Source organism: Centropristis striata, chromosome 20, assembly GCF_030273125.1.
Source record: "Centropristis striata isolate RG_2023a ecotype Rhode Island chromosome 20, C.striata_1.0, whole genome shotgun sequence".
Classification (NCBI taxonomy): domain Eukaryota; kingdom Metazoa; phylum Chordata; class Actinopteri; order Perciformes; family Serranidae; genus Centropristis; species Centropristis striata.
The window spans coordinates 19,053,405-19,066,819 of NC_081536.1; the positions used below are offsets into that span (position 1 = coordinate 19,053,405).

Sequence of the window (13,415 nt, forward strand, 5' to 3'; positions counted from 1 at the left end):
AGAAAGCTATGTAATTTACTGATGTCATGTCACGATTTCTATTTACTGAAGTCACCTAGAAGCATAAGTTTACTTTATATTGCTTGTAGTGTGTCTTAAGTGAAAAATAAGCAGTGCTTCATGACCATGAAATACATTTAAAAAAACAAAACAGGAATATAATATTAACTCAGGATCCAGTTGCAAGCTTTTGTGGAAAAATTAATAAATAAAAATTCCCTCCGGCATTTAGTATACAAAAAATAATTTAAAACAAATTATTATTCATAAAAATAAAAAACAACAGTGGCATTATGTAACCCAAATGGTATTTAAAGGGTTAAAAATCTGAAAGAGAATTAATATTTGGTATTGATGATCAGAACTGAAGTTGGTTAAAAGATTTAAATCAGTAAAATTATTTTTAAAAATAATATATCATTTTTGCCACATTTTTTTAACACAGGTTGAGGTCATTTTGTCAAACTAAAATTTCTATTTAACTTTCACAAAAAAATGTATTAAAAAGCAATTTTTGAGAGTGTCTTGGGAATCGTTCAAGTACTGTACGCTTAAAGTTTACCTGCACAGTTTAACACGTCAGATCCTTCATTTTTTTCAAGAATAAAGTGCATCACTTTTATTGGAACGGATATTAATGGCGGCAGCCGTCGAGGTAGCGATGGATAATTAAAGCTGAAGTGATAGATGTCGAGTCCAAGTCACTCAGTGTTTCGTGTCTGTCGGTAGTTTTTCTACAGAAAAGAGAATGAAAAAATACAACAGTGATGATCAATGAATCACACAAAGGAATAACTGTCCAAAATGACATTATAACAGTTCTACACATCCGTAGCAGATCTAAAAATAGTGCAAAGGGTGGGGTGAGCAGAGGTAATTATAGTCATTGTGGAGAAACTCTCCTGCTAAGATTTCTCCTCCAGGAGTTTCATTTTCCCTCCCTCTTTCTGTCTCACTGCCTCAGGTGATTGTTGTGCGACAGCTGATACCTGACGTCTCATTTGGTAATCTTTTGTTACAGCGGAGAGGTTACCTTTCACTCTCCAACGATACTGTGCAGCTCAGACACAATCACACAAAGCAGACACTTGTAACATGTTTTCACAGATAAAGTAACTCTCTGCTGCTCTGTCGGACTCAACATACTTTAACCCTCTGGAGTCCATCTGTTTATTGAAAATACACATGTTTTATTTACATTAATAACTTTATTTATATATGGTATGTAGACAAGTTGAGACAGCCAGTTGAAAGTGCAATCATAGGAGCTTTCACAGTGTGCCATTTATGTTTCTAGGCCATTTTTAAAATGTGAATTTTCTTTCTACAATGAAAACTATTACTATTTTTAATTTACATGCAAATAGACTGTTTTGTAGTTTTATTATTTCTTTTTCTGCTGTTTTTGTGCATATAAATGGTAAGGAAAAAAATTGTACATTTCCATAGACATTTGTGTCTTTTGTTTGTATTTTCGGTTCCTGGCAGCTTTATACTTTGTTAATTAAAATAAAATGAAAATCTGACTGATAGCCAAGTTTGTGTGGAGAAAAAGGAGCCATGCATGTGATGTAAGGACAGACTGAAAGATGCTAAACAGAGACGGAAATGAATGCATAGGAAGTTGACAAATTTGAACCAAAATCTCAAATCTCCTGGACTTCAGAGGTTTAACTAGCAAATAATTATAAGAAAGATGAGTTTGCAGGTGCTGACGTGAGCATGTGTTCATACCTGTGTGATCAGAGCGTAGTGAAACACTTCACAGAGCTACGAGCGCTGCTCTTGGCCTGGAGGGGGATCATGGTCTGGGCTTGGAGGCAGTATTTTGCCTTGTGCTTCAGATCTTTCAGAGTCAGCTTGTTGGAGCAGCATTCGATCTCAAACACTTCCTGAAGAAGAGACAGGAGACAGTGAGGGAAACGATGAAACAATCTTACATGAGATATTGTGCAGTAAGACAGCAAATTGAGCTTTAACCATCATTCTTTAAACCAATGTTTGCCCTGATCATAACTAATTGTTTGTTTACATAAGGCCTTTGTTGTTGTTTTGTTTGTGTGTACCTCATCTCCACTGGCGTGTTTGAGATAGATCTTGTAGTTCAGACTGCTGTGCAGCTTCCGGACCAGTGGCTTCGGGGGTTTCACACGGACCACAATCCCTTGCTCCGTCACATTCAGCTTCAGTACAGGAGGACTGATTTTGGCTGCAGATAGAATACAAAAATCATGTTTAGATGAAGCAGTACCTCAAGCATTTTAAACTACTACTATACGTGAGTTTATCTTGTGGCTTTAGGGTTTGAAGTACCAAGCAACATCGGAGAAAATCTTTCAAAAATAACTCTGGGAAAAGGCAAATTTATACTGAATAATACAGAGAGGGAATAGGATCGGTTGATAGTATAATAAAGTGAGTGTCCACTACTTATAACTTGGCAAATTATACATTTAGATTTTGTAAATTAAATATCCTTATTTTTAAAAAGTGAATGTTTATTACGCTAATCTTTAAGCAGATCTTAAAACTTGAGAGCTATTATAGTTTTATTGATACCTCTCTTTGAGTGAAATATTTTGGTGTGTTTCTCCTCCTGGTATTTCTAAATAAAGAACTAATTATCCCTGTCAGATTGTTTACTTCTGTTGCATAAGTTTTTGGGGAAGTGACTAGACAAAGAGGAAGAGGATGCAGACGATGCAGACGATGAGGAGGAGGAGAGTAAACACTCACTGTCCCAGCGCGGGCTGAACCTCGGGGAGAGCGTCCAGGCTGATCTGCTGGAGGGCGGGGAGGAAGCGTGCACTCTGGCGTAGTACCACTCTCTGAGGTCAGAGGTCACGGTGCTGAGGTCACACTGGGGCTTCTGGATCCCCTGACAGCCGTCCACGTCCAACCACTGAGGCTCGCCATAACTGAGCACACAAACAGAGTTTATTTCACTCTGGACAACTTGGATCACAGTTACATTTCTGACAGGCAGTGGAAGAACAAAAACTCAGATCTTTAACTTTTAACAAAGTGTGGAAATACTCTGCTACAAGTAAATGTCATACATTTGAAATTATATATTACTTAAGAAGCAAAACAGAAGCATTAGTGTACTGGAAGAGGAGAAAAAAGGAGAAAAAAAACTAAAAATTATCCAGAATGGACCATTTCTTATTGATGCAACCATATGTACTTGTATTCATCTGTTTGCATTGTTGGAAGGTATTCGTAGATAAAATAGATATTTTACTTTTTAGTAAGTGCCACAGTGAAGAACCACTTTGTTAAGTACAGGTCAAGCTTCTTCAATTTTACTTAAGTAAAAAATAGCAGTTACAGTGTAGAAATACTCGTTTGCAAGAAAAAGCCATGCTTTCAAAATTATCTATAATCTACTGTAATACTTACAAAGAGCTTACTATGCAGAATGGACCATTCATATTAATGCATTTATGTGGACATCACTTTAAATGTTGCAGATGGTAAAGATGGAGATTATTCTAATTGCATTATAAAGGCTACGACTGGGTAACTTGTAGAGGTGTGTGTGTGTGTGTGTGTGTGTGTGTGTGTGTGTGTGTAATGTCTCACATCTTCCACTGGACGTAGAACAGCAGTGAGCTGTTGTTGATGGGTGGAGTCCAGTGCACAATGTTTTTATAGTCCACAGCGTCAAACTTCACCTGGGTGACGGGAGTGAGCATCACCGGACCTGAGGAAGTTGATTACATAATGCTTAATGAGGAGATAAGGTCAACTGAATGAACACAGTTCAGTATAGAATGCAAACTTGATTTACAAACCAGACTGTAAAACAAACAAATGAAAATATGAAATGGATTAAAACTCATTAAAAATAAGGGGGAAGTGTGTTACAGTCACTACTCCCACTGGAAGAAATAAAAGAAGTTGCAGCCAGTTCAAACAGCTCTACTTAGACTGTGAAATTATATTTTAAATTTTTTTTAGAGATTCTGAGCTTTTCAGCAACTCTTGAAAGATTTGCTGATCGGTGTATAATATATAGCTGAAACTAGAAAGTGTTTGCGACTAAATCCTACACACTGAGCCTTTAAGGTTAAAATGTCAACAAAAAAAACTAAAAATTAAAATAAAACTATAGTTAAAGGACTTAAAGTAGACAAAATTGAAGATTTTAACACCACAGGTTGCTTTTTTTTTTAGTTTTCTTTTAGTTTTTTTCATTCTGTGTTCAGTTATGTTTCAAAGATTAAAACAAAAGCAACAAAAGCAAGGAATTGTTTCTCTTTGGAAAGATTCTGACAGTCTCACACTGTAGCCTCATCAATGTGTGTCATTGTTTCTGAAAACACCAGAGCTTGTCTTTTCACACCTGGAATGTAGTTCGAAATCTCTCACAGATTAGACTCTCTCCTGAGCCAGCCAAAAGTAGGTCAGATTTGTAGTTTGTTCTTAATTCTATTTCCCTGTTTTGTTGGAAATGTCTGTTACGAAATAAAATCATTCAGACAATAGCAATCCATAAGCCATGAAACATATACATATATCAGAGGTTACCTTCAGCTGTGACACAGACGCACAGGTTCCCCAGCAGCACGGCTCCGAGCAGCAGGCGAGTCATGGCTTTGATGCTGTTGGAGGCAGACAAGACGAGGCACACTGGACTGATGCTTAGACAACACGGCCGCCTTTAACATACCTTCAACTTCCTCTTTTTTAAATGCCAGGCATGCATATACCATTTATGGCATTTTTGCAGGGACACTGTGACACTGTTTAACACAGAAGTACAGTTTTGTGCAATTTACATGCGGCAGGTGTCATGACAATACACTTGACGGATCACTTTACCAATGTTCACAACTTATCTGTGCCAACTCTGTAAAAACCTCAAAGCCTAAAAATGATGACATTAGCAAAAATTAATTCTCAATGAAATGGTTAAGAAATCTTGGAGCTGAATGAGTCATGCTCAATCCTCAGCTAGTGGACTGAATCTTTTTAGAAGAATAGCAATGACAGGTGTGACAGTAGAAATACTTTGTCACACAATGGTATACATTAAATAAAAAACTGATAAAAATGAAAATTTCCACATAAAAAAGGTGGAAAATACCATATGACCATTAATTGAAAGCTCTGCCCCCATAGTTACTGTTGCTATGTCCGTTAAGCTTCCAGGACTGTCAGCAGCCATGAAACAACGAGCAATGTTTTAGCTAACGTTTTTGGAGTAATATTCAAGGTAGGCTGCACATTCACAAAATGCTACAAAGATTAAAATAAAGTAAGTTCATAACGGCCTGCTGGGACGTTATGTTCATGTGTGTTCATGTATGTACATTGATATACATAACAGGGCTGTACAATTCCAAGCATTTTCACCTTTATGTCATGTTTTCAGTTTGGCTTGTTTGTCTGTTTGTCAGCAAGATTACAAAAAACAACTAGCCTCATTTTCATCAAACTTGGTGGAAGGGTGTAGCATGGGCCAAGGAAGAACCTGTTAAATTTTGGTATGGGTGCCAATCACATTATGAGATATAGGGCATGGCTTTGGCAAGAAGACTGCACTCTCCTAGCGCTCTTCTTGTTTTTATCAGTTTCTATATTGTGCAACTCAAAATTTGCCCAAATTTCCAGAGACACAAAGCTGTCCTGCTACACTTACAGTAAAGTGTACAGCTTCTTCAAGTTTTGCATCTGACTAATTTTTGCTTTATGCGCAGAACTTTATTTTTTCCTTTCAAAATGAAGAAGAGGTTTAAAGATAGTAAATAAATGTTAAAAAGTAGACATAAAAGGTTCAGTTTTTCGCAGCTGTCTTGGCACTTTGACTTGATATAATAGAAAAAGCACAGGATCATCAATGTGAAGCAGCTAAATGGAACATAGCCATCATATTTTTTTTATAATTCACTTGTTTTTTTTAGTTTCTTGTGTGAAAACCCTGTTATTACATGATTGGAATGTGGTCCTGCGAGGACTGCTTCTCATAACAGCCGCTTGTTTGTTCTCTGCAGGTCAGAAGAATTACCACACTCTGCCGCTTCAGGTTGACATAGTTACAACTATTTATTACTGGAAAGAGAGGTAATTATCAGCTGCCCAAACATTTTACTGAAACATCAACAGTTTACTGGAAATGTGTTGCATAACGACAACAGAGAGAGAGGGAGGGAGGAGGAGGGGTGAGTTCTTATCTACTGCGCTTCTCGCACCTCATGCTTCCACTTCGTGTTAATTATTAATTATATTGTGAATGGGTCTATAAATATCTACAGAAGCTGCTGAGATTTGTATTGTTATTGTTTCCTGCAGAACCTTAAAATAGACTATGACAGTGCAGATTGAAATGTCATATTTTACATAATTACAGTTTACAAATGTGCAACTGATCATGATCTCGCAAGTTTTTAACACTTCCGTGCTGTTATAGTAAAGCTTTTAGTTCCCTGTCCTGCAGAATTAATACAGCTTGGCTGACTTTTGGTTACCAAAGGATCCATAGGACACAATGGCCATTTTATTCTGCCGTAAAGTGCTGCCAAAGTTCTAGAGATATTTTAACTTTTGGTGTCAAATTGCAGCCAGAGAATACCCACAGCCAATCAGTATACAAAGTCCTGCGATTCCTTACCTATGTTACAAAAAATGTCTTCCCGTTCTAAACACATGAACAGGCCTTTCTGTACCAGACAATTTAAGTAATCTGGCGAGTCGTATTTTATCGCAGCTTGGTGTTTTTGAAGTGTGAAAATTCTAAATAAATTCAGAAAAGCCATTTGTGGAGAAAAAAAATTCCACAACAATTAGAAAAAAAAGTTGCAGATAAACAAACCATAAATGATAGTTTGAAATTAAAATAGCTAAGAGTAATAAACAAACAGCTGAAACGGATTCAAGAAATTGGTAAATAGCTGTAATAGCTGATAACTAAAAGCAATGAACAAATAAAAGTAAAGTTGTAATGATATGTGCAAACTGACCTAAATATTGTATTGTACACAAATATATTTTAACAATATCCCACTTTCTATAAATTATATTCAGCTTAAATTAACCAGAAAAATGCAAACTTTTCTACCTGCAAACCAGGTGCCAAGAATAAGAGGATATACATCTAAAAGTGAAGTCTGTCATGGACTGTTACTGGAAAAATAAAAAAAGTCTCACACACACACACACACACACACACACAGTTAAGAGGAAGGAAACATCACTAACACACACAAAAGGAAGGAACTTGGCTTGCTTAAATGTCATGAAACATCATGACATGTGTGCTTCTTCCTTTACGCAGAAACATGACAGAATCTGACATAGTGATTCAAACAGTAGGAGCAATAACTCTGCTGTAATTTAGCTGCTTCACTGCATAGAAATACCAACTTCCCTTCCTTAATGGGTAGCATTTCACAGTAACTGTGTGAACACAACATAAGATGTGACCAACATCCCTTCTTGTTTTAACCGCATCCTACTTTGGAACAGGATAAAGACAGAAAAAAGGCAGAAAAAAATTAATGCATCTTTACTTTATTGAAATGATGTAATGCTGAAAAAATACATGATAATAAACACAAAAAATCAGTAGTTTGCAGATAGAAGATGAAACATCACGTAGACAGAGGCACAGAGATAACTACCACATTGATACTGAGAAAGAAAAGGACGGTTAATTAAAATTAAAGAATTAAGTGCTTAAGTTGAATAGGCTCGCCTCTTTTCAATAATAGACTAAACATTCAAACATCATAGCATCCAGACAGTCACTGCTGGTTATTCAATCCGTCCTTCCCTAATTGAAAGTGGTGGACTTAACATTTTGCACAAATAAAAATAACCGTTTTCCCTTTTTCATTGTCAGCATCACTTACCAAAAAAAAGGATTGTTTTTTCTCTTGAGAGATACTTAATATAAGTTATTCACCACAAAAAGAAGTTAAATAAAAACAGTTATAAGCATTTCAAAACCTGACATTAGAGAAACAGATTCTGTAATGTAAGGTCACTTCTCATTATTGAATTGCAGCTTTAAAACTGCTTTAATGCATTTAAAAAGGGCAATGTAACAAAAATACATTTTTAACCAAATGTTTTAATTGTTAACGCATGTCATCATCATTACTTGCCAAATACATATTAAACATAATGTTTTTTTCACTCTTGGACTCAGGGTTTCTACATACATTCATCTAAACAAACATAATTTGGGGCAATAGCTAAACCCCATCCTGTGAATTCATCATTTCACTTCTCCCTTGTTCTCCTGACCCACTCGCAGGCCAGAGAGGTGAACAAGGAGGCAAAACATCCTCTACAGATCCATACTGCTCTGCATTTACTGAGCCACACTCACTCTTTTTAAGTGATCTAATCAAACCTGAAGGACTTGATGAACTAAACCAGCCCAATTATTATATTTCACAAAGAAAAAAAAGTCACACCATAGAAGTTAATGATGCTTTAACTTCGCAACTGCAACTTTAAGATGCTAAAAACATAATGTGCAACTTAAGGATTTGATTTAGGCAGAAGAAGAATTAGTGCAAATAGCAACAGGAAATCCCCAGTACTCATAAGACACACTATTTCACAGTGAATACAATATTGTGACCACTTTGCACAAGAATTGACAATTGGTAATGCCATGCAACAGATGAAGACAGATGTTATTCATGATAAAGATGTTTACAACAGTCTGGAAATGTGACTATTTGTAAGTATTTCAATATGCATTAGAAGAGATAGAGCAGCTAAGTTCCTTAAAGTCAACTATATTCTACACAAGCAGTTTCTAGATTTGCTGCAGGGAAAAATGTTTTACTCCACATGCATTTCTCTTACGGCCATGATTTAGCGAGGCCACTGACTTTTTATGCTGGATCTTAGCATGGCTATATGCGGAGGTCTCATTAAAGATAAAAAAGGGGAAGCTTTTGTTCTTGTCCAGGATAAATGCATGTATTTGAAGCCACATAAATGGAATATACTGTAGCATATTTAGATATTAACATGAAGTGCCTTCTCAAAGCATATTTAGATGTTAACATGAAGTGCCTTCTCAGCTAAGCACTGTTAGACATACAGTGTTTGTGATGGCAGCAGAGTGGATCACACGCCGTGTTTTCTTAAACATATTTTTTGAGGGGAATAAATTCTGACGTAGAGGAACATTTCACTCTGCCATTGCTGTGTGCATTCGACTTAATGCACTAATTTGTCTTTGTCTTTCTCTTTGCTTTTCGATCATAGATGAGACTTTTTGATATCTTGTTGCTACCTCTATGCCTTCTACTATGTTTACTTAAATCATAGCATACAGTAACCTGTAGCGTTGTTTATTCCCTCCAAACCAGGCAAATTTGCAGTTTTCATTTCTTTTTGGCAACATGTCAAAATTTGCTTAAAATGAAATGGACTGCAAGTGATCAGAAATTAAAGATCTTAACAGATGGACAACATTAATATGCTGATTGGATTTGGCATGTTTAGCTTGTTGTGCTCCTTTGACATATTAATGTAAATACAAAGAAAAAAGTAACTAATGTCATGGTGCACACACAAGAGAGACATTACTGACTTCCCTTTCACTTGGCATTGAGATGGTCAGACAAGGAAAAATCACAACCTGAAATTTGTAACCATGACTGTAACCTGCCTCTTGAGATTCAGATTTTCATGGCAGATTGCTGCAGAAAGCCTCATTTGACCATAAAATCAAACGTTCAACGTGCCACAAAGTTCAAGAGGGTTTAAGCTCCAACTTCACCTTCAGCCACGGTAGCCCTCAGCCTGTTCATCTGGTGCCAACTCAACCACCACCTGACGTTTCTCATAGCCAGAGGGCCCCTCCTCCGAGTTTAGCTCCTCATCTTCCTCAAAGCTTCTGCCCCCCATGTACCCAGATCCTTCATATTTCCCCACCTCCACGTCAGACACACCTTCACCCTCTGTCGGCAACCCGATGGGCAGACGTAACTCGTTCTCAGTGGGAGTAAAAGTATGTACATCCCTGTCGTCCAGGAGAGGTGTGGGTGAGGCAGGACTCACTTCTGGAATAAACACCGGCTCGGGAACATCTCTGGAGGTCCACTGCTTCACTTTATTGGTGAACGTCTTTAAGACACAAAGAAATATCAATGTTGGATTATGAAACGGTCCCTTTAGTCGGGATAAATTATTTTATATTCTTCTTAAATGATAAAATAAAACCAGAGCTGGTAGGATGAACACACCATTGAGCTGGGTGAAGAAGTTGAGGGTGAGGTCATTTTCCGATACAGCATGAATAGGACAAGAGCAAGTACACTCAAGGCCAACAGGCTGGCAAGGACGTAGTAGAGGGTGTGATCTGAGAGACACACATGTTAAAAAAATAAAAACATTACTTAAAGCACATACATGAGGGGTGCTATCTTAACACAAGATGTCACTAATCCTACAAACTGCTCCTTTAAAGAACAGCCATTTGTGATGTACATTGCTACTTTTGTATGAAAGAAAGACTGGAGATCACGACACACTTTACAACTGCACCTGATGAGGGATCACAGACTACATGATTTGTCAAACCGACTAAAGGAACTGAACGCATCAAACTCTCGCATGGACGAGAAACGGGTAACCAAATATACTAGTTGGTGGCGGTAATGCACCAAATTGTTGTTTGCCAACCGCCAATAAAACTTTAAGAAGAAGAAGAGGAAGAAGTAAACAAACATGGACAACAATCGGCTTGCTGCTGCTGTTGTCTGCGCAGCTATCTGCTCAGAAACCATCAAGAGGAACAAACAGGTTCAGGTCAATATATTCCCACTACTTCCCGTCGTCTTCTGATGCCATTTCCTGTGTCCCACCCTCTCTTTTTCATTGGCTGTTGGCAACACAGGTTTGCAGTTGGGTCGGTTATCAGTTCACACTCCCCAACTGCATCCAGATTCGGCTCAAAAGACTAGCCTACTGTCACCAACTAGTAGGGCTGTCAACGAACATTCAAAATAGGAATATATATTAGGATACTTTAAAAAAATGGAGAGTTGATTGTGAAAATTAATATTCCACTGTGGAAAAAACACATCAGCGGCTGTTTTACGAGTGGGCGCAGTGCATGACGCGTCAGGGACAGGTCACAGTAGTTGCACAGCATCACTCACTGCTGAAGTGAGATGCGACCTGGGTTGTCAGACCCTCACAACAGACACTCCCCACAGAGACCCGTTGTTACCGGACTGGCCAGCAGCCGAGAGATTTCTTAGGTTAGGCTACGTTATAAGTCAATAATCAGTAAGGCGGACTATATGGTGCTTTATATCCAACACAATCAGGATCTAGCCTGTCCTTAGCCTACAAAATAAAGTTTGAGAAATGTCTGCATGGAGCACATCTGCTTCCAGATGTGCAGCTGACAGATGTTCAGCTTACAGTTCCTCATGGCTCCCTGAGCCACCATCCCATCCTCCCTCACTCACACCCTGAGTGTCTTGGACATATCCCGTGTTCTGTGATTTTCCTCTTTCCATTTCTAACCGGCCCGTTCCAGTTTATGCCCGTACACGCCCAGTGTCTCCTCTCTTTCTCTCGCTCACTCGCACACACGCATGCGCTCCTGATTCACATATACCGGTAAAATAAGTGTGAAAAAAATAGATGAGCGAAAAACATGAAATAAAAGCATTGTAATACTTGCTCTAGTAATGTTTTATGTTAAAACTGAAATAGAAATACCTTTACAAGTAGTTTTGTCTCGTATTCGTGTGTCATCCTGTTATTGACATAATGTGCATGCATATATATTCGAATGGTTTGAATCTGGGTCATTTTGGAGAAATTTTGACAGCCCTACCAACTATAGCAGACTGGTCCAGGCTTTGCCCAACTGGAAATTGTAGGTAAAATCTGGCAAAAAAATCTTGTAGTGTCCTCAGCTTTAGGTGTTAGGTGATCTGTATTGCTTTTTCTTAACAATCTGAAGTATCAGGTTTTGGTCTTGAAACTTTCTTCTACACTCTTGGTTTGCCTTTATTGCATTTAAGGCTGACATAATACCATGACTGTCGTGAATTTTAACAAGCTGTTAAAAGTAGAAAAAGAAGATTGAATAAAGAAATGTTACTCAACAGTCTGGTTTTTCTGTTGGCGGGGCGCAGTACTCTTGCGTGGAGTGAACTGATATTTTCTCCAGCTCTCCCTTGAACCTCAGACAGTGTTTCTTCTGAGCAGGATCCTCTGCAAGCATTCCCTCGCACACACTCGTCACGCAGTCCCGTTTCCCATGCTCTTGCTGCACACACAACAAACAGGGAGGCTCCTTTAAAACAAAACTCAACGGTGATACAGAGAAGTTATTTGTGCACAAGTCGCACAATGTTGTGTTGTGTGTAAGTGTGTTATACAACATGACAGCACCACATATAATGATAAGCAGATTAATTACTGGTAATAAATAACAACACTACATTAACAGTAGTATTTCCATTGCGTACCATACACAATAATTACATGAATAAACTGACAATTTATCAATGTTATAAACAAACTAACCTTGTTCTTGACAACATAATAATAGAAAATCGGTAGCTCGTCGATGTCTTCATCGTGCCGTTTCTTCTTCCTCTGCTTTCCTTTTGGACGGAGAGGCAAGTTCTGGAAGTACGCCAGCCAGGGATGTGTGAAGCTATACAGGACGATGCCATCCTCTTTGGCCGTGACGTTAACTGGTGGGAAGTCCACAAAACCTGGAAAAAATAAATAAACACGGCTTAATCAAAATCTCAATTTTACTGAAATGATGAACAACTACAACTCTGAATAACTTGGAATAGAAGCCATAGACATCAAAATGGCAAAATGGTAACATAGTAATATCCGAATCTACACAATGTATTGGCAAAAATTTTTTTACATTTTATTTATAGTTTCCAGATGATGTTTCATGAAAGAGTCAGAGGATCAACCGTGTATGAACTCATCAATTCAGTTTTATTAAAAGAGTTTTCATTGTAGGCAATGACATCGATACTCACATTTGTGATTTCTAAAAATAGATTCCGTGAAGTAACTAAAAATTATTTCATCCTCGGGGGCAGATTTAGACTCGTTCTGTCCAATCACAGCAGTGACCGTAACAACGTATTCATTAGTTATATCAGAGAGGAAAGACAGGTCGGCCTCCAGTGGAGCTGGTGGGTCCACCCAAAGCTCGCCTGGGTTACTGGGGGAAAAGAAGACAGGAGTGACTTTACTATACACATAAACACAAAGAATAAAAGCCTGAACTATTACATGTGTCTTCGGAAGTTTTAAAGACATCTTAAACATTTTTATAATGCTGCTCTACATGTGTGTAAACAGTCATTGAAGGCTTTTGTTAGTCAAAACCCATTTTGCTCATATATTTTTTTTACATCAACAGAATCAAAATTGTAAAATAGTGA

At 37.8% G+C, this 13,415-nt stretch overlaps 2 protein-coding genes across 2 annotated transcripts in view; both read right to left on the minus strand.

Annotated features, from left to right (window-relative positions):
• Window positions 1–1,742: 1,742 nt before the first annotated feature.
• Window positions 1,743–4,787, minus strand: il22ra2 (interleukin 22 receptor, alpha 2). The gene is made up of 5 exons (XM_059359792.1): window positions 4,534–4,787; window positions 3,586–3,706; window positions 2,737–2,918; window positions 2,067–2,209; window positions 1,743–1,892 (listed from the first exon to the last, which is right to left on the minus strand). Exons 1-5 carry the CDS (start codon window positions 4,595–4,597, stop codon window positions 1,743–1,745), a joined length of 660 nt encoding a protein of 219 aa, XP_059215775.1. The 5' UTR covers window positions 4,598–4,787.
• A 2,712-nt stretch (window positions 4,788–7,499) lies between these two features.
• Window positions 7,500–13,415, minus strand: part of ifngr1l (interferon gamma receptor 1-like) — a 14,269-nt gene continuing 8,353 nt past the window's right edge. The window contains exons 3-7 of the mRNA XM_059359412.1: window positions 13,005–13,192; window positions 12,523–12,716; window positions 12,100–12,262; window positions 10,218–10,333; window positions 7,500–10,098 (exon numbers count right to left, since the gene is read on the minus strand). Of these exons, the coding sequence (XP_059215395.1) occupies window positions 9,754–10,098; window positions 10,218–10,333; window positions 12,100–12,262; window positions 12,523–12,716; window positions 13,005–13,192 (1,006 nt within the window). The 3' untranslated portion in view covers window positions 7,500–9,753. The remainder of the gene's footprint in view (window positions 10,099–10,217; window positions 10,334–12,099; window positions 12,263–12,522; window positions 12,717–13,004; window positions 13,193–13,415) is intronic.